The following is a 21,791-nucleotide window of genomic DNA, read 5'->3' as shown; positions in this document are numbered from 1 at the left end:
AGTACTGAAGCATATAAACATTAGCATCATTGAAGATACCCAAGTTCAATCAGCGCGCGCTTCAACTAACCGCTTCAGGCGCGTGCGCTATGACGAAATAAACGTGCGCTGCTATGACGATGGAAAAAGATCAGCGAATAAACAGATGATCATATTTGGATTCCGTTCCGCAAGGTGATCACTGAGTGTAGCGAATTTAGATTTAAAAACACTTCTTATTTCCAAATTCGGTCCAGGGCTAAGAAGGATACAGTGTTACTGTTGTGAATTTGAAAGTTTGTGAAAAGAAACAACGACTTTGGTTACGGTGAAAGAAAATTTCAGATTAAGCGCACAGAGCAAAGTCTAAACTGATCAAGTAAGTAGAAACTTTTCGCTGTGTTTCCTGTTGTTGTCTGCGTGTGAGTAAGTCCAGTCCCGATCATCGTTCTGAGATAGTTGGAAAAAGCGAGAGCAATTTACACTCCATTAGAACAATTTCCTTTCCATAATGAAAAATTCTAAAAACAAATTAGACAACTTGTTTAATTGGTGAAAAAACGGCATTCTTTAGTGATTTCCTCCGAACTATGAAGCCTCCTGCACCAAAGTGAAACACAAAAATGACTTCAATTTAGTGCAAAAAATGTTGCTGAACTATTGTTGAGAGAATCGTATTATATCAGTAAGCAACATTTCATGCTCTGAAAAACTTTTCTGGAGAAATCTAATTGTGATTGGTAGCTAAATACGTCGCTTCAGAAACAAGCAAATCCCGAAGGCGACGATAGCTTACCTAATCTCCTGGATTTTAAACCGAAAGTTTGTTGATTTAGCGATAAAAAGTTGATTTGGAGAGACATGATTATTATTTATATTTCTATCCCCTGTATTTCACTCAGGCATGTGGTGCAGCTCATTAAATACCACCGAGCCATCAAAGTTTCCTCAAGAAAGCTCCATAGATTCATATCTGTCGTACGGCGGTGGAAAGCTGCCATCGGGTTTCATTCTTCAACACAATTTCCAACAAAACCCAAACAGAAATTTGCTGGTACCTCAGCCTCAAATCCAGTACTACGCTTGGGGTAATCCGACACAAGCGATGAATTATAGATTCCCACATGCGTCTTACATGGATCCAATCTACGGGCATATGCCTTATACACCTCATCCACAACAGCTGCTTCCAAACGCCGTAAGTCAAAGTTATTTTCGTTTGAAAGCACCTTACGAGCTTCTACTAACCCATACAAATTGTGCCCTTGTCCTTCGTGATTCTCAGAATCATTTCGTCAGTTTGACATGGTGATCCGAATCCTTCAAAACCAAAACTCAGCGCGCAAGTTTTCAAGGTTGAGAAAGGAAATGTTCTAGAACTAGGGCTGAATTTCGAGTGCACCCGTTTCAGTGGCTAACAAACACGCTCACCGCATCCTCTATTCCGAAGTGTACAAGATCGATGAATCAACCCACAGCATAATCGACTCAATGGTTGAAAGAATATCTCATTATATTAACTGTGAGTTTTAGGAGCGAAGGTAGTCTACGTAACATATGATATCAGCTCATATGAATACAAGGCCAGGGTAAAGTATGCCATTAGTTTTTCAGACATTTTAATGCTGAAGAATTAGTTTGTCTTGACAATTCAAGCTTGTAGAACTTTGCATTTTTGTTCAAAACAGGGAAAAAGCGTCATTGTCACCAAATACAACAATGCACGTCAATGCAATGAGTTCCTGGCCGAGGAAATAGAAGAGCAAAAGAAGCGAAACAGTTTACTTATGCAGCGTATTTCAGAAATACAGAAAGAATTGAAAACAGTGAAGGAAAGCACTGCTAAACTCTACAATGAATGCCGGTCCGTCGATGAAACATGTGAAAGATTTTCCAAGCAGCTCGACGAGGAGAAAAGAAAATTGTTGGAGACTATCGAAAGAAAGAAAAGCGACATTTCAAAGGTTAAAGTTGATGCTGAGTTGGTGGCAACTCTGCGAGAGGAGAAAGACAGATCTCTTTTGGAAGTTGCGCGTCTCCGTGACGACGTCATTGATGCTGACATTGACGTTGATAATCTAACGATTGAATACCAGTACGAACTTGGTAAAATGGTTATATTTCCCTTCTGGAAGCTGGAAGAGGAAATTGATAAAGTTCTTCCTCATTGTGGTAGAGGATCCTGTGTTGAGGAGAGCAGAAAAGAGCGAGCTGCAGACACATATGGTGGCTGTTTCTCTCAAGAAAAGGTAAGTAGTCCGATCAAAAATCGTATTATTTCCCGTTCACGACCATCGCTTGCGCGACAGTAGACTCCTGCTAATAAAACAAAGATGATGTTCACATTTTTAAGATAACTCATTGAAAGAAGATTGGTCGAAACTTAACAAAACGATCACAAAGAGAATTTTCCGCCTGTACTGACTTACTGTTAAGTTATTGGTACTTGTTTTAAATGATTAAAACTGAATATTAGCTGGATTTTGTTGTAAAAGGTGACACCTGAATGACTATTTTTCTTCTTTCTTTAACAGTTCGCACCAGGCTCTAATGAGAGCTCAGAGCAAACCACGTTGAACGACAGTTTGGAAAGAAACTCGGCAGAAAATTCTAAAGAACTGTTAGGGAAAAGCTCCCAAGAAAGCTCACAAAATGATGAAACATCAGTTGCATCACAAGTAACCGTCATAAAAGTCAACATTCCGGTGGAACATAGTCACTCTGTCGACAAAAGTTCAACAATCAGTGAGTGTGCCTCGAACCAGCTCAGTCCACCATCTACTGATGATGTTTTCGTGGAAACTGGAAGTAAATATGTTGAAGATTTTTCATTTCCTCACAGCAAAGCTCAAACAAAACCGGGAAGGAAGGTACGTGGTTGCACATGTTTATGCGCTGCCTTTAGGTTTATATCACTAATTCTGTATGTTTCTGGTCTTTTAAAATTAAACCCCTTAGACAGGTTTTTTTTTCATCTTGAAAAACTGTTCTGATCTCGAAATCGCCGAATTTCACCGATGGTCACGGTGGTTTGATATATCCTAGGACCTTGTTGGATGGCCTGGATACTACCATTTATATTTTAGACCCAAGTATGGTTGTTCCGGATCTGTAAATATTTCATGCGATTAACCACTCGGTGAAATTTTCTCTTATAATTAAAATAACATTCTAGCTCATAGGATAGCTCCTCCCATGTTTTACCACTAATTGTTTCCTTCAGATGTACCCTAACATGTTCTCTTTTACTTGCCTTTAACAGATTCGCAAAACCGGTCGCTTTTCTCGATGGCTACGGAGCCTCTGCTGCATATCGAAAAGAAACAAGGACCAATGAACTTGTTCAATTTTATTAAGAAAACAGATCTGGAATCTTTCAACTGTTTATCATTTTGTGATCGTTTACAAAATGATTATATGATTATTATATACATTATAATATGTAAGGTGTTATGCAAAGTGGACATAAATAATATATTTCATGTCGTGTCGTTTTGCGACGGCAACGGACACATCTAAAGTTGGCTTTAATAAATGTTTTTATGATAAACGAAGGTGTTTCTTGTTGCTAGACTCGCTTGTACCGCCCTTAAGATCCCCGCTCCTCTCTTGAAAGTATCAAACGTATAAGTAGGGGTTGAAATTTCCAAACATTCTGCCACCTGACGTTAAGACAATCGTGCGCAAAGAAAAATATATCAGGAACTGTAGCCGGAAGTAGAGTGCTCTAATGATTTCCACGGCCTGACTTCCATGTTATCTTTTTTCTTTCGTTTCTTCTTCATTAGCATCTTTGGACATGCAACAGCAAAAGGTACTTGTAATTGCTATTTTGAACTTTCTTGCTATATCTTTCAATGTATCTTGATATTCAGGGTGTTTGAATGCGTAAATAAAAGGATCGCATGCGCTATGCAAGTAAATAGCCCAAAACGACAACTGCCCCAAAAAATCGGGTGGATGGTCTAAATCTTTGGTTGTGATGACCAAGAAGACGAAAAACGGAGTACGACAAACCAGAAATGTCAGAACCACAAATGACATTGTCATACGCAGTTTCGTTTCCAAAGAACGGGAGCACCTGCGACTGGTGCTGGCGAGATGGATGACGTCACTGCCATGCGTGATTGGTGTTCATGCAACGCTCGTAAAATACTGACGTAAGAAAAAATCATGAAAACGCAAGGAAATAAATAACCGCAAAGCATCATGGTTATGTTGTAAGAAATATCTGCTCTGTTTGTAGAGTGATAATATTCGCAGTTGAAAATGTTTGAAGTGAATTCGTAGCGCCCCCATTGTATCGCGGGTCCCGTGGCGAGGAATATAGAAATAACCCATGCGCATAACACCATGACAAGGCAGCGGAAGTTGGTGAGAGACTTGTTCATTGGCAAAACAACAGACACGTACTGGAAAACGCACAGCGAACATATTGTAAGCACACTGGCCATCGCGAATAGCGTGTTGATGAAACCGTTGAAGTAACAAAATGATTTATCGATGGTCTATGGAGAGATAGAAAGAAGGTAGAAAGTTATGTACCGTAGGCCCCAAGTTTACGTCTGTAAACCAACCCCTAAATTCCAATCATCTGATTTTTTCTTCCATGAAATTCCTTGTAAATAAGAGAGGAGAGTTTGGCGTTAGATCAAGGTAAAGTCCTTCCCCCGATACACCAGTCTATTTTAATTACCTGTTTAGTGAATGATATATTAAAGTTGTGGAGAGAAGTTAGAGTTTAAGACTTAAAGCGCTAAGGAACTTCAACTTTGGTCGCCAAACCAACCAATATGCGATTGCGTTTGTCACCAGTCTTTAACCGTTGCTCCAAGAAATAAATTTTTATTTTCTTCGGGAATTAAACTTCAGACTTGAACGAGTTTAGATTTGATAAATCACTTACGAGCAGCTCTCACTAAAAAATTGATAGAATTTCCATATCAGTCTACAGGGAAAAATTAGTTTGTTTGTTTGTTAGCTTTAATGAGATGTTGGTTTCTTTGTATGTTTTGTCATCTTGCTTTCTGTCGTTTTACATAGGAATATAAAAACCTTCGCAAAGTATTCGCTGAATTTTCAACCGAATCACCAACAATTCTCGTGAATAAAATTGGAAATGGAGAAATTAATTCAGTGTCATCCAAGCCATGATATTATTTCATTTCAAGCAGATAAAATAGGAAAACTATTTATTTAACATTACAGATTAGGACGAGAGAAAAACAACCATGGCCATCCGATACATGTGACTAGGCTCAAAGACTTCTTCAACCAAGCATGCGAGATGCAACACACACTGACCTGTTCATGGAAGAGAACAGTTGCCACGGCGAAGGGCATGCAAGACGCCGACATTCCAACATCAGCAATCGCTAAATTGACTAACAAGAGATGTAATTGGTTCCGCATGGAGCGATTCCAAAACACCACGAGACACACGGAAATGTTTCCAAGGATACCAACGAGTGTAGTGATACCCAGTAATATTCCAATTATGAGAATAATGCCAGATAATGGCATGATTCACACAGCAGATGCTCGCGAAGTAGTTTGGTCCTTGGAACCAGACAAACAGTCTGAGTTGTTTTCCACGGTCTTGAACTAGATTGTTTTTGAATCTCAGTGATAAGGGTGGGATGCTTTATAAGTCCTCTAGAACAAAGTAAACAGCTTCGATGATGATTCAAATGTGGGCAATCTTAGAGTGACAACTCAGCGTTAATTGAATTCCAGTACAACTTGCACAAACCTTCCGTTAATCAATTGGCTTGAATCTTTCATAAGCCTTGATCTTGAGTGTCTACGATTACCTTACTAAAGAGTAGCTTGAAGGTAATTCAACCGTAGCAAAGCAAGGTTTCCAATAGCCATCATCAAGTGCTGAAACCAAAAAACCGACTCTTTAAGCCGAGCGGTCACTCAGAGGCGATACCAGTACACCTTTGTAAGCAAGTTTCGATTTACTCCGTCTCAGTGGTCGCTGATTCCTTATTGTAGGCTTGAGGTGTAAAACCTCTAAAATTTGCGTCTGTTTTTTAAGTCAAATCGTCATGTCAAATCAAGACAACACAGTATTCTCGGAAGCAATCGTCGATGAAAAATCCTGTATGGTCTCTAACAACTTGGCTTCATTGGGACTCTTTTAAGCACTCAAAAGGTGTTACATAGGATAATCTTCCGGTAAAAAACAATGATCGATGTGTGAAGTCAAGGAGTTGATCTTTTGGTTTTTGTTTTTCACTACATGGTGAAATTTAGGTTAGATTGTTTAATAGTGAGGTGGAGAAGTACCTGTCATCACCTGTTCGCATCAATTATCCTTCCATCGGGTGATATTTCAATTGAAAACAAGACACTTATGCATCATTTGTTTAACAAGAGAAAAAATATATGCCTCGGGGTTTCTGAGAGATGCAATCAAAAAGCACGAACGGGCCCACTTCGCGATCTCGTGGTGAACACTTTACAATTTTTTTGCTACAAAGTAAATTCAATCGTAGCAAAACTGTTGGGAAAGAAGGAAGGGTAAACTTACTCTGAACTAGCGTCTAAACGGCATTGCGTTGGAAAAAAAATGTTTCCAAACATATTTTATCCAGTAACTATTTATTTCTATTTTTCTGGTGGAAACATGGATGGACAAATCGCGGCCGCCCACTGACTTTAAAACCTCTATATATTTGGCAGCAAAAATTAGTCATAAAAGCAAACGACATTCCGAACGTTCAAAGATTATTTTTTCGGTCTGAGAAAAATAAAAATGGGTCTATTTTCGAATTTTCAGTATGGTCAGGTGATTATACCCTCGCACTTATTGGTCGAGAATTACGTCATACCCGCAATACATCCTACTCGTAATCACTCCGCCCTGAGGAACCATATACTTAGGCACTTACTTTGGAAATGGGCAGCGTGCAAATTGTTTTTGTTTCCGAAAAAGGAAATATGAGATGATTTTTCGTTCTAATCAGCATCTGAATAATCATACTGTGACGAAATCCTGTATTGTCTAGTTAACAATTATGTAACTCGAGATAGCTGTAATCCAACCCGCTTTAAGGGTGTGCTCACTTTTTGACCTCAGTAGAGTTGGATCAACACACATTCCGCTTGGTGTTCATTATTGCTTCCTTATTCTATATGTCCTTCTTAAGACTAAGCCCTGAAGAACGTTACATATACCACAACCCATTATTCTTCCCATGCCCAGCAAATACTGTCAAATAATTATTAAAAAATGTAAATTGTAATTTCATAAGCGCTTAAGGTTAAAGGATGGAGTATTTTTTTTTTACTTTTCTTGTATTTCCTGTTTATATTCTATCATAAACAATCTTATAGTTTTATATTCTCTTCTTTCTAAACTGTAACTTTTATCGCTCATAATTCATGTCATTTTGTCTTCTCTCTTTTTCTCTTTCTTTCATTTTTTCTTCTTTAAAGACCCTTGATTTTTTTTCTTTTCTTCTGTTTCCAATGTCGTACCTGACGAAATATCAGAAAATTCAATCTTTACATAAAACTGTAAGCTCAGAAAACTATTGTTGAAATATCATATATTTGCTAATTAAATTATTTACTAGTATTCGGTATATTTGTGGGGACATTTTTCCTTCGACCGTTTGGTCCTTAAAGCTGCCCATGAATTTTTGGCGAGGTAATTACATTTATTTCAATCATAAGATGCAGTGGGGTATTTCTTGATCGAACCAAAAACAAACATAAACAGTAAGAATTTTGTACCTTACAAAGTAATTTAGTTACTCTTTGACGCTTACATTCCAAAAGGATCTGGGGTAGAACGAGTTTCTGCCAGGCGTTTCTTGTATCAGACGCTCTTCCATCCGGGATAGAGTCATTTTAAATTTTCTAAGCGATCTGATTGGCTTAGAATAAACGATCGGGAAATTTAACAAAATGTTAGCGTTCTTTTTGTGTCTTGAGTTTTTACCAAAAATTTACAAGGCTTTGTCGTTTTCTGGCTTTGAAAGAGATCATGTAAATTTTGGAAGGCCATGCCGACGGCTGGTGAAGCGAGACTGAAATCGCAATCATCAAAAAAGACAGCGAAAGATGCGTAAGTACAGTGCGAAAGTAAATTAAACGTTGGCAGGTTTTGATCTCAGGAAATATTATGTGCTGGTCGTTGTTCTCAGAGCCCAATGAAACTACTTTTATGGGAACCACTCTTAGCCTGGCTCTTTTCATGAATGGTAAAGGCAATTTTTTGGGAGAAACAAGCCAAAGGTTGCCGACGATCGACATCTTTCACGCTCACTTGTTTCATGTTTTGTTTATTTATTGAGCGAGGATAATTTCAAATGTCTGTGAAATCCCATATATGAAAATCATATATGAACAGCGGTTAAAGACGTGAATATGAAAGCTATCTTCGCAGTAATGAACACTTCTAAGTACAGGCTTGAATTTTTTTCAGGCCTTATTATCACTACTGCTCAAGTAATGTTCATTACTGCGACGATCGCTTTCATATACAGGATAATTTCAGTTGAACAGATTTCGATTAACATAAAGGCCTAGACTAGATTACATGTGTCTCATCAGTCTAATCAGTTTGTTAAATGCAACACTTCGATGTCGAAAACACGAAACAAACAGCTGTTTAACAACATGCGTAGTGAAATCACCGACTGAAAACATCTGATAAAATATGAGGTCATATGCTTTGATTGTTCAGCCATGTAAATTATCGTATTTAATGTGACCATGTTTTCATCTATCAGAGCTTCCCATAAAGGAAATACTAAGGCAGTCAAGCCCAGATCTGCTAATACTGGGGAAGGTTTGTGTTTTCAAAATTTTTCGTGATCGTACATGACTTCTAAAAAAAAAACAAACAACAACAACTGTCGCAGCAACATTCACAACGAAAGTTTTTAGGGGGGTAAACATTATGGTAATCAGTTGCTAAAATTGAATTACAATCAATTTTTCTCTTAGCATTAAAGAGCAAGAAGACCACATCAAAACCAACTTCAGGGAAAAGGTAAATAACATTTACATCATATCTCAAGTGAAAGATTATTTGGGATTGTCCAGTCATTTACTGTATGGAAAAGACTGAATAAAAGGGGGAAAGTAAAAATATGTTTAAAGCTTTATTATGTACAAATGAAAGTCATTACAATGGAAACGTTTCATGTGTAGTATTGCTTTTTTAGTTCAATTCCAGTTCCTGTGAAGAGAGGAGTAAAAGGAAAAGAAAATGCAGATCCAGTAAGATAATCATGTACCATTTAACAAATAGATTCCACATAACCATGCGACTGCTCAGTAATCAATCACAGATGATGTCAGAATTGTGGTGAGAACGGAAAAAGCACACAAGATGCAGCCAAGTGTGACACTGATGTTCATACAGCATTTTGACATCATCTGTGATGTGATCTTGTACAGACCCACGGCAACATGTAATCTATTTGTTTTATATGATTAATTAAAAAGCAAACTGTTGTCAATGATGGTGTTATCTATGCATCTGTCCTCCAATACATCATAAGTAAGAACCAGAACCTTTATCAAGGTTTGTGCAAATCATGGAGAACATGGAAATTTTCTTGGAAGGAAATTCATTGTTGATTATGAAATTTTAAAGTCACTGTAATTTTATTGTTATTATTATCATATTATTATTATAATTATTATCACTATTATCATTAGTAGTAGTAACACAGTGAGTAAAAAATCACAATTAAGCTCAAATTTGATTCTTATTGATTGATTGATTGATTCTGTAAAGGCCATCAAGAAATCCACAAAAGTTAAAAAAGCTCCAGACTTCAGTAAACTTCATCAAAAATGGGAAAACCAGTTTTCCAAGGTAAGCTGTGATATTTAATTTTTTTTTTTTGCAATACTGCTACATAAACATGTCCAAACACAGGAGCCAAGACCTATTGTACATCAGATATATTGTTTGTTTGGTTGACTTTGTAAGTTGGTCAAGACACACATCTGTGCTAAATCAATTTTATTGGTTAGCAAGCACTGAGGTATAAGGAATCATGAGATGACTACATGACTTGCTTCTCTTCATCTCTTCTGCCCTTGGGTTTATGACAGTCTGCTGACAGCTTAGTGCTTGAGTACCACTCGTCACCATTAGCAATCATTCCACCTGTATAATCCACCAGAGTTCTCTAGTCCAACTTCCCTAAAACTATTGACACTGTTTATACAACTATGAACTTGCTTAAGTTTATACATCTTTGCTACAAGCAGCAGCCAAGCCAAATAATCTTACTTTTTGGCAATCAGCAACACTGAGTAACAAACACAACTTGTCATCTGCCTTCACTGTACCCTCCCCTCCCTGAAACTATACTATCCTTGGTTTGTCATCCCCTGACATTAGATGAAATGGTTAAGTGTATCAAATACATGCTTCTGTTGAATATGGTAGTTTCTTCCACTACATATACTAGAATTACCTCACATTCTTACTACTTTAACTAGCCTATAGTATTTGTTATAGTGCTACTTTACTTTCCCAGGGGTTTCGATAGCACCAAGGTAGCAGGTAGATCTACCCTTATCCCCCCTCCCCTCCCCCTCCAACTTCTCTGACCATGTGGGACTCCTTGTTACATTTGAATATGAATGTCTTCCTCCCTCTTGAGAGTGTTATTTCTCAAGGGAAGAAGAGAGAGGATGCTGAGAACAAGGTTGTCTTAATTTTCAAAGTGCTTGATCTGTTTTGGTGTTGTCCATAATTTAGAGTTTTCCTCTCTTGGAGTACAGATGATTAAACACCTCTGGCCACTGGTTATTTCAGTAACGTGTACACATACTTTGCTTCAATATCTTATCTTTATTTTAATTTTTCAGGGAAAGGCAGTTGCAAAGAGGAAAAACACAAGGGTTAGTACACTGATTGACTAGTTGTATATCGAATAGTGTTTAGACTGAAGTGATATTGATCCTGCAAGCTGTATTCCTTTACATATAACACTGTTCACACACCAAAAGAATTTGCCAGCCAAGACAACCTTGTAATCTATTGATTTCAGCAGGAGTAAGAAACTGGAAATGATTTTTATTTTACATGTATTCTTTTCAAAATTGTGTACCTTTGTGCTTACTTGGTGTATATTTTATTACCCAGTATTATTACCAAATTACTAGAGGAATAAGATAGGTACACATACAACATTTCCTTGAATAAGTGTCCTCACTCTGGTAAGCATCCTCCCCTGAACAAGCACTTACCCCCCCCCCCCCCTTAGGACATAATGTCAGAAAGGCAATCCCCTCCCCTTCTCCCTCACTTTCATGATAGTAGGGATACAAGGAAAACATGTTTCTATTGCCACTTTATTTCTAACTGTTTAAGCTTCAACTACAGCGGAATCAGTACAGGAGTACTGTAAGTGCCAGTAAGTGCCTCCCACCCTCTGAAATTGCCTGGGCACTTATTTGAGAAAATATGGTACAAGGTGATAGACATGTAAATGTACGTGCCTGGAAAGATAAATTCCTTTTACTGATGAAAGCAGGATCATTATTGTTGGTTGGTAAGGCTGGATTGTGAAAAATATTAATTCCACTTGCTGACCATAGCAACAGTGAGACCTATTTGTTATAGGAGAAAACTGTTTTATTTTACCATACCATAATGATTTTATTTTCAGTTTAAGCCCTTTGACCTTGCTGTAAGTGGCCAACAAACTCAAAAGTCAAAAAAACCATATGCTTATAACAGTGAAGATGAACAGGACGCAGTTGCAGATAGTGACAATGATGACTTTGAGATCGACAGCACAGCTTTGAAAGAAATCTTAACTAATACAGGAATTAAGGTAAAACGGGTTCAGGATCATTCTATGTAGACTTGTCATTATTGTTAAGCAGTAAATTTCAGTAGAGCGTGAGACTAGCCAATCAGAATTTACTTCCTAATAAGGAGTTGTTTATCTTTAATGAAGTTTACTGAATGCGTAATAAATATAGAATATTACACGGCCGTGCGGAGATACGAAAGACGAAATTTCTCTTTCTTCTGCTAGCAACATTTGTAACTCTAGAAAACGCAAAGCAAATTGTAGTTTCGCTGCTCACATTTTTCACCTTCTCGCTGTCTTGAAAGCACATGAATTGAAATGTCAAAATATCCTTTCGTGTTGATGGAAACTCAGAACACTGTCGAGGGCAACGGACTAAGTAGTCATAGAGGGACTGGTCGTAGTCTTACCTTTTCCAATGATTGTAGATCAAATTGAAATCTGCTAATACTAAGTGACCCCGGGTGAGGAACTCTTTTAAAACTGCAGCACATTCTTCATGTCAATTATTCAATGGTAATTCCATTAGGACGAGGATCGCCGAATTACTGGTCGAGCGACAATTGCAGGAATACCCTCAAGGTGACAAACTATTTTTATTCAATTACTATTTATACAGTACTTACAGATTACAGTTATGTATTATAAAGATATAACTTACTAGGCTAGCATAACTTGCATAGACGAGGGCCAACATTTCCGCGTACAGTTCGAGCAAGCGAAGTTTTTAAGTAGTTTATCAGCTATATAGCACTCAGATCAAAGTTGTTTATTTTGAATTTGCCGGCTTTCGCGGACAAAAATACACGGCTTATGAATGTTCCATGGAAATGGTCCATGTAACAAAATACCTACCCAGCAAGAACCAATCTGAACGCTCGGTTTTACCTCAAAACTACCTTGCCATATAAAAAAGTACTTACTTTTTAGTGCCGGTATAGATTTCGTCTGTGGGTTAATATTTCAATTCGCACATTGATTACAATATGGTAAATTTTTCATCTCTTCCTGACAGCAAATCAGGCCTAACAACTCATTTAGCAGAAGGGACTGCCAAGAGAACTTCGATTTATTATACGGGACCGCCAACCCAGCATGCTTTGGAAGCGTCAAGTCGTGTGTTCCGTACACCACCTGCTGCACTGACCAATGCGTCCTCCCTGAAACAGCGTCAAGTTGACAATGCACTCGCTACGTCCCAGGCTTCCTCATGCGTAAAGAAACAGGTAGCCTGGGCAGACGAAGGTAAATAATTTAGCAGTTTACCTTTGAAGAGAATTTGGAGCAAGGAATACTTTGATCATTGTGGTGTCTTTCCTCTGGAAGCCAACGTAAATGATAATTGGCCTTTTTCAGGTTCTTGTTGCCACTGTTTGAAAAAATTCCTTGTGGAAATGTACGACAATGAACTCAAGCAAAAAGAGTTTCTTCATATTTTGCGCGGAACGAAGTTAGCCTCGTTTTGAAATCGAGACAAGCCTAGTGGTATCTCGGACAGTTCTGAGTCTCTCAAGATCTGATTGGTTTACATCAGAATAAAAACATCTAGCTGATAATTTAAGTTCGTCTGTTCTCAGCCACTTCTAAATAGTAAGATAATTTTTCTTTCAATGTCTTTCGTTTTTCTTTACGTTCCAGAAAACGAAGAATTCGAATTTCAACCTGATAGCCAGGCCCTACAAAGTATTCTGAGCAACACAGGGATAACTTTTAACCAATCTAGCGCCCAGCCCACCGGCCGAGTGACCTTTGCAGGCGGGCGGGTCACTCCAATCCGCAGAGCACGACAGTCCTTTCGGGAGGTAAGTGTACTTGTTTAGTCAATAGAACACTCACTTTCAACAGAGTTGTTTGTTTGGAACCTTACGAAAGAAAGTCGATACACGTAGAGTTTACTGTAAAAAAAACTTTGACAGGGAACGTGAGAATATGAATTTGTTGGATCTCCTTTGCTTTTCTTACAAAACAAAAACGTTTAACAATTCGAGGACTTTCGAGAAACGTGGCCACTGATAACAGTGTTCCAGACTTTAGTTTTGGTCAGCAGAAAATAGTTCGGATATCGATACAAAACCTTTATAGATCTAAATCATGGCTGGGATCACCAGGCCATAAAACTTTTTACAGTTCCTCGCTATCTTCATCAAAAGTTGTTATCATAATACTTTCGTATTTGTTTGGCTAGAGGTGCCACATTGTGTTATTTTATTTCACTGAAATTGTACTCGACGATTACATTTTCAACAAAGGAAAATTCTATCGCCTTAACGGGCGGTGTTGTTCGACCTCAGTTGTTGAAAATGCATTCCCCATCTCTTTTTGATAATAATAGCGTGTAAACTTCCATCACCTAACAATGCTTAGTCAACCTTCCACGGGGTTGAAACCCGTGTCTGGTCGGTACACAAAGGGATAGGAATTTTTGGAAAGCTAATGCGGTGTAAACAGTGATCGATAGGATCTGCGAGAGTCCTCCAAATCCAAACCATTACCCACCCATACTTACCGTCTCCATCCATCCTCTCCCCCATTCCTTTGTAGGGTGGCCACGCAGGCTAACAGGGGGGCTGGGGAGGGGGCAAATGCATATAAGGCCAGATGAATAAGGTTAGCTTCAATGCGCGAAGATCTTAAGACGACTCACTCTTCACTTCAGATTTATCAATACATAAGTTGACCACAAGTTATAAGGGAGTCCCACGAGAGAAGCCTCCTGCTCTCTGGACTGGTGTTCGTCTGAGACTATGTAGAACAAAATTTGGACTGATTAATCTGCAATCCGATGTTTTTCTATTTCAAATTTTTTCGATCCTTCGTCAGCCGGAACCTAAAAGGACGTCCATATATTATACGGGCCCCAGACTTACGCGGCCAAGCCCAAAAGCGCGGGGAATGGGACGAACTTCTGTATTTGGCGCAAGAACTGGCTCAAGACACGTGACTACTGGCTCAGCTGCAAGTTCACAGAAACTTACCATTTACGATCCATTGGCGACAATGGTTGGCAGGCAAGGACACCCAGAACTTGGTAAGTTTTAAATTGTACGAATTCCATAAGAATTGGCTAATTGACGCTCTTTTGTCCAACAAGCAGTTAATTGGCAGTCAATTTTCGATAGTTCTTCTTAATACTCTGTTGGTGACGACTGATCTACCCTCCGCTTCCCGTGAAATCCATGTGATCCTTACCCTCCCCCACGTCAAATATAAATATCTATATCGTCTCTTTCATTTACACGCGAGCACGTGCTACTAAAAGATTTCAAGCTCCATTTTTTTTGTTCTCGCCCACTATCGCATAATTCGCCACAAGGGGAAAGTTAGATAAGTGTTAGTGTTCTATCCCATCAGAATTGATGAAAATCTTTTGAATTTGACTTTTTTAAGGTTGTTATGTCTTTTAAAATTGTATTTGTACCTGAAGGCTTTTGGTGATTTCATTAAATGTTCTTGTTGTTCAGAATCAATGTTACAGATCTGATAATTATTTCTGGAGAGAATGATTTGCATTTTTCCCTATCAATGTCTGAACGTTTCTTTTAGTTTTAGTGCCAAACGCCGGCACAATTTGTGCGCCTTTAGACAAAAGAAACAGGAAAATTGTTTTTCCGGGTCTCGATTTACGTTTCTCATCTGTTTTTAATAAAATGTGCTAGACCAAATTTTTTTGTTTATTCGTCTGTTTTTGACAGAAAACAAACCCATTGCCAGTTCAGGAGCAGTGAAGGTTACTACAGCAAGCTGCGAACCAAACATACAAACCGCAAGTGGAAATCTTCTGTTTACACCAGCACGGGAACAAGTATCTAATGCTGGGTTCGTCTCTGCCAGAAATCAACCAAGGTGGGCAGAAATTTTCACACCGCAACGAGCCACTAGTGCTCAGGATTTCGAAGCACAGGTTGCTCGTTCGCAAGCTTTTCACGAGCCACTACGGACTCCAGTGAACCAGCCATCTCTTCAAGGGGATATTTGTACACCGCAGCGAATAACCGGTGTTCAAAACGCCTCGTTAGCACAAGTGCCTGGTCGGTTGATCCTCTCGAATTCTTCTACGCAACCCCTAAGTGAATTGAATCCACAATCCGACACTCTAGCGACTCCATTAGGGCACGTTGCCATTCCTTCCGAGTCGTTTAGCTCAGACCATCCACCGAATTGGTCCGAGATTTTTACACCGCAACGCGCTACGAGACAACCTGAAGCCATGATGACGAATCTCACAAGCAATCCTCTGTCTACCCCTGTGCAGCAAAGTTTGCCCACGAACCAGAGGTATGGCGCCATAAAGGACTTCGGGTCCAGGCTACGATGCTCCAAGGTAGAAATTACAAGTTTCAAACCCGACACAGATACGAGCTGTTTTCCAAGGGATGAACTACAAGAACCCAAGCAGATGTCTGACATCCAAGATGAGCCGTTGTTAACTCCTCTACAGGTTAGTGACTATAACTTCCGCAAAACGGTTTTAAATTCGAGTTTTGCAATATTTTTGTAGAAGAACTTAATCGTATTATTCAAAAACATGTTGCGCTGAAAGAGACAAACGTTGTCACAGTTTCAGAGAAAGTAGCTTTTTGAGTATAAAACGTCATGGTTTATTTATTTATTTTACACAAAGTTTCGCTGTTGCTTAAACCAAACTATATTCTAAAAAATCTCTTTTTGACCCAAACCTGTCCTCATCTGGCAGGACATTTCGGTAATTATTAATTCATTTTATTATTAATATTATATAAGAGGGTTGAGTCAACCCTCTTAAATAGAATCCTGAGACCCAGTGCTTGCGTAAAACTGCGGTTTGGGTTAGACCTCGAGTAAATAACAGGCCCAATGGGTTTAGAAAGTATTCCAAGCGACAGAGATAGAAGCAAAGTTCAAGAAATATTTCCTTGTGGCAACGCAAGCAATTTTACTTTATAAAGCGTAGCTTAACTTTGTGATTTTGGCAGAAGCGTGATCTTGTCGCAACCAACCAGAGACATTCATCATGTTTGCTGTGTCTAGTCGAGTTAGTCTCAGACGAAAAAAAACATCTTGTTTCGTCGATCCAGTTACATTAAGAGATCAAGTTCAAGGTGACATATGCAAAAACCAAGGCGGGAAGCGATTTGTCTCATTCAACAGGAAGGTGCCGTTCTTTCCTGCCACAACAAGAAAAATTACAACCGATTTCTGATAAGCCCTTGATGGATTAGAAGAATAATTCTTTTTTTAACTGACGTTGGACTTCCACCCTGGAAGTTATTGCGATTCAAAGAGATACGTTTGCTGTCACAAAAACTCTTTTTCGTTTCTTTTATAACTAACGCAAGATTGCTGATTTCTGATGGCAGCAAAGAGCTTTGACTTTTTCATCGATGTAGAAACTTCATAACGTGGGATTGATTTAACTTGACTTATTTTATTCAATCGTGAAACAAGGAAGTAAAACGCTCGAATTTTCAGTTTCTTAAAAGGTGCGATACTCCTATTCTCGTATATTTCCGCGTGTTTACTTCCAGTCCTTTTCAAACGCGAAGGTTAGTTAATAACTCATACAAAGTCGAGTTTTTGTAAGTGCTCTCGGCGTCCTCTCGAATTTTCGTTCTAATCATAACCATTACAATTTCCTCAAATGTGATTGGTGCATCAGCTGTTTTATATTTCACTAATCACTCTGTACAGTTGTAGTCGGACGGTGTAATCGGACAGTTGAAGCAGCCAATCATACCAAGTCCACTCAGCTAAATCCATCAATCACAGAATAGATCACAATAACCATAGCAACAACCACTTACTCTGAAAAGTAAACTGGGAAACGTGTAAGCAAGAAAATTCTTAGAAAGGGGAGAAACGCAACTGGAATCACCGTTAGTAGTTTAACTCGTTTTGTTTTGCTTTTCTTTAATTTTTGAAGTTCCTCGAAACTTCGTTAGTCACGTTAGACTGCACTTTAAAGTTGTTTGATTTGCCGCGGTTCCATATTTTCCGCTCAAGTTCACAAGATAATATGTCCCGGCACTGTGCATCAGACCCAGTTTCCGCGGTCAGCCAAAGCAAATCGAACGTTAAGCTAATCTATCTGATGTAACATTCGATAACTTGGTTTTACCAACTGAGTTGACAATGTAATTTGTCCACCGTAAAGAGTTTTTAACACGTAGTTTAGTTAATACCCCGTAAAAAGTAGAGTTTCTCTAAGGGCTTCCGGTGTCCTTCGGCTTTAACTCTTTCTAATTTGGTGTATCGATGTTCAATTTTCATAGACCGAATCACTTCAAACTGTTTGCGCGTTTAATCCCAGACGAAATGTCCTAGTCACACAACTTCTGTCTTTTTTAGAATGTGAGCCATATTTTTCACCCAAAATTATTTTAGTTCGGGGAACCTTGCTTACCAAAGACAAAAGAGGTTGAAAGTGATAATCATGACATATCTTAGAGATGAGTTGAAGATGAATGAAGCATTTAACTTTTTCAACAGTTTCAATTAACCTAACCTTAGACATCTATTTTGAATAATTTGACTCATATCTGCAAGGTATAACTCCTCAGAAAAGTACTTACTAAGTACTTAAAATATATTTTTTCTCTTTTTTTCGAAATTGTCTTGCAGGAAGAGGATGACGTTACTTGGCTGGAGCGTCAAGCGCTTGAAGATTTAGGTTTGCTTGAAATTACAGAGGAATCACCAGTAGACACTCAAGGCCCTCCTGGCAACCTTCAAGCGAGCCCACGGTCAGTACCAATAAGTCGGTCGGCGGAGATTGCAAGTGACCTCTTTAGTTCGTCATTTAACCCAACATCTCAAACCTCATCGGGTTCTCAGTACTCAAGGTTCTCTCCGGTAGTGAGGTTGGCCACCCCCACTCCTATGAGGCAGTCTTCGACAAATTACCATGTTGCTTTGCACAACCGGTCCCAAAAAGGTACAAGAACTCCATCTGCCATTCAATTTAATTCAACTCCTCTGCATTGTCACCGAGATTTGCCAGCAAATATCGCTCCCCGCGTCGAAGCCAATCACACATGTGACGGTTTTCTTCGAAATCCAGTAAATTTACAATATTCTCAAGTAAATCAAACTCAATATGTGATGCCTACTCCAGTAAAAGCCTCATATCGTTCAGCTTCACAAAACATGCTCGGGGAAGAGACGGGTCAAGCTCAAACTGCTTCACGACAACCATGCAGTACAGCGGCATCACGCACGAGTCCTACCGATAAGAGAGCAATAACAAGGCAACAAAATCTTTATATGGAACCTTGCAGTCGCCCTGTTCAAGTGGTATCACCAACTTCGAAACCACAGGGATTTACGCACACCCCCTCTGACAACAGGAGCCTTTCTCTTAGATCAGCACTGGCCTTGAATCCAAGGAATCTAGACAGACCCACCATCGAAGATTCAACAGCAGTCAGTGCTGATGCAAGTACACGATTTCGTTGGGAACCGAATGTATCCGAGGTTCTTCCGACTGCCTTTCGATCAACGATTTCTGGTTCCCGAAGAATACCGAAAACGTTGGCTCAAGAAGCACTATTAGATATGGAAGTTTCTGTTTACATGACAGCCGGCAGTGGTCGCTTGGTAACATCTTCGTGGAGTGAAAGGCCGTTAAATCCCTTGGCCAAAGCTTTCTTGGAGGGAGATTCAAGGGTAAGTGGCAAGATGATCACTTAAAGGTTTTCCCAGCTTTTAAGTTTAGGCTTCCTTAGAGCTAATTACAATAGTATTACATCATTTTTTAACAGAGTAGGCACTAGATATCAATGTCCTAAATTCACTGGGTTCGATTAGGTAAACCCATCCATATAAAGATTCGTCTAAAAGAATAAGAAAGGCTAGTATAAGGCCGTGTACACTCAAATGAGTTGATTTACTGCTATAGTTTTAATGTCTTTGTTCTTTTCTATTTTGCAGCACTTCCTACCAATTAGCAATCACTCGCGCTAGAAATAGAGAGACTGCAGCGAATTGGTAGCAAAGCCTGTAGCGACTTTAGCTATGACTTGAAACAGGAATTCCTTTTCCTTCGTGGAAAAAATGACGGAATTTACCTCACAGTTTGGTTATCCTTAGCCATCATTGTTCCTGTTTAGTTAATTCTTGCCTCTTTTTTATTTTGAAGCGCTTCTTAAATGAGTGCCATAAAAAAAACCCAAAGTAATCACAACAGCCAATCAGACCATTGTATGCTACGCCGAATGTGACAAAATATCAACGCAACTAATTAATAAATTAAGTCACACTCTTTGCTATGAAGTTGCTTGTAATTAGTATCAATTTGTTTGTTTACTAAATCATTTTTTTTTTGCAATTGACATCACCTCTTGTCTCGTGCTATTCATGAATTAAATGTCCGAATTACGTGCGCTTCGAATGTCAAGTTCAATTTTTTTTTGCAATTCAATGAATTGTACGAGAGAAGAGTTGATGTGCAGTGCAAAAAATATGATTTAGTTAGCAAACAAATTGATACTTATTATAGGCAACTTAATTGTAAATTGTGTGACTTGATTTATTTATTAATCGCTTTGATATTTTGTCTCATTCGGTGTGGCATCCATTAGCAACTATCACGAGGAACTTATAAATACCAAAGTAAAAACGAGCCAACTGCTCATAGCGCGGGAAAACGCGAGTGACCAAGCCGTGATGGATTTTACTTTTTAATCTGATTGGTTGGGAGAGGGGTGCGAGTTTTCTAGACCAATCACAGAGCGAAGTTAAGCAAAACCAAAGCACTCTGGATTTCTTCTGACACTCAATCGAAAATTGCTTTATGTCAAAGTGACTCTCTCAGATGCTCGAAACGTTTGGAAATATCCTGGCCAGGGATCCGTTTGTCGAACGTCCCGGTAGATACTGATCCTCAGATGCTTTTTTATTGATTTTTTTTGCTATGGATTTATAAATAGTTTTGAAATTTAAACAACAATGATATAGAAATGCGGTATGGACAGGTTTTTAAAGCTCTGACATACTACTAATTCTAAGACTTTTATTTTAAACAATGGCTTCAGCCCCTTTTAGTTGATGGGACCTTCGAGAAACAGCTCCACTTCTAATTATGCGCCGTGCTGTCAACCTGAGTCCGACTGGGTATAATTAAGCTGGGATTTTTTTTCTATTCTGTGTGTGAAAACCGACCCTTGTTCGGTCAATTGTTATGTCTGAGTCTGATATAGAGCTGAAACGCTGCCGAAATTGTTTTCGATTGGTAGTGGACCAGAGAAACCAAATTAGCATCGATTATTGTAGATAGGTTGTATATTTTTTTTTATGGTTTCCTCAGATGAAAAGAAAATAAGTCGGTGTGGAGTTAATTATATTTATTTGTTTAACTGTAAAGCTTGTGTAGATTTGTAAATTGGTAGAAATTAAAAGTTCGTTAGGTTATCAAAGGAGCAACAGTGGTTTAATAAATCATAGCTGGCAAGTGAAAGAATAAATGTTAGTCGGTGAACCCTTCTCTATATGTTATGTGTTTGTGATCATTTTATTAGTTTGATCTCGTAGAGCGAAGACGTCGAGCAGAGAGTGAGTCAACACAGCTTGACAAGCTAGAACTGACTGCACCCTCCCCGAGTTAAATATTTCCTGACCGTAAGTGCATTTGTGTGAGGAGGTCAAACGGATCACTGCCAAGGAGTAACTCCTAGACTAGTAGTTTGTTTTTGGTCGCTGCGACATTAACATTTAAACCAATTTCTCGGGTCAGAACCAAAGTAATCCCAGAGCAAAGGTTTACATTATGATTAGCCAATGAGCGAGCACTCAACGTAAAAACAAGCAAACTGCTTGAAGCGCGGGAAAACGCAAGTGACCAGGCTGGGATTTAAGTTTTAAATTTTGCATCTGATTGGTTGAGAGGATGGTGCGAGTTTTCTGGACCAATCACAGAGCAAAGTTAAGTAAAACCAAAACCATTCAGGATTACTTTGGACACGCAATTGATAACTGCTCAAATACAACCGAGTGAAACTGGGCACGAACAACCCGAGTTTTTGATCCGTACGACTG

General features: G+C 38.9%; 2 protein-coding genes and 1 pseudogene across 3 annotated transcripts; 2 read left to right on the top strand and 1 right to left on the bottom strand.

Annotated features, from left to right (window-relative positions):
• The first annotated feature begins 883 nt into the window (after positions 1-883).
• Positions 884-3,316, top strand: LOC131785888 (uncharacterized). Its single transcript, XM_059102847.2, has 4 exons — positions 884-1,177; positions 1,668-2,228; positions 2,514-2,849; positions 3,242-3,316. Exons 1-4 carry the CDS (start codon positions 884-886, stop codon positions 3,314-3,316), a joined length of 1,266 nt encoding a protein of 421 aa, XP_058958830.2.
• Positions 3,317-3,354: 38 nt separating this feature from the next.
• On the bottom strand, positions 3,355-6,197 carry LOC131786057 (rhodopsin, GQ-coupled-like; annotated as a pseudogene).
• A 1,694-nt stretch (positions 6,198-7,891) lies between these two features.
• On the top strand, positions 7,892-21,246 carry LOC131785704 (uncharacterized). 2 transcript variants are annotated; one of them, XM_059102642.2, is made up of 14 exons: positions 7,892-8,059; positions 8,727-8,785; positions 8,944-8,989; positions 9,165-9,219; positions 9,743-9,823; positions 10,831-10,863; positions 11,634-11,801; positions 12,313-12,365; positions 12,799-13,028; positions 13,422-13,585; positions 14,604-14,811; positions 15,476-16,221; positions 18,381-19,424; positions 19,689-21,246. In XM_059102642.2, exons 1-14 carry the CDS (start codon positions 7,998-8,000, stop codon positions 19,719-19,721), a joined length of 2,982 nt encoding a protein of 993 aa, XP_058958625.2. In that variant the 5' UTR covers positions 7,892-7,997; the 3' UTR covers positions 19,722-21,246. The 2 variants fall into 2 exon arrangements, with proteins under 2 accessions (XP_058958625.2, XP_066029704.1); XM_066173607.1 differs by lacking the exon at positions 8,727-8,785 and having other exon boundaries at positions 7,922-8,059.
• The last annotated feature ends 545 nt before the right edge of the window (positions 21,247-21,791 follow it).

This window comes from Pocillopora verrucosa, chromosome 10, assembly GCF_036669915.1.
Source record: "Pocillopora verrucosa isolate sample1 chromosome 10, ASM3666991v2, whole genome shotgun sequence".
Taxonomy (NCBI): Eukaryota; Metazoa; Cnidaria; class Anthozoa; order Scleractinia; family Pocilloporidae; genus Pocillopora; species Pocillopora verrucosa.
Note: the sequence above shows the minus strand (reverse complement) of the source record. Positions and strands in the feature narration are given on the sequence as shown.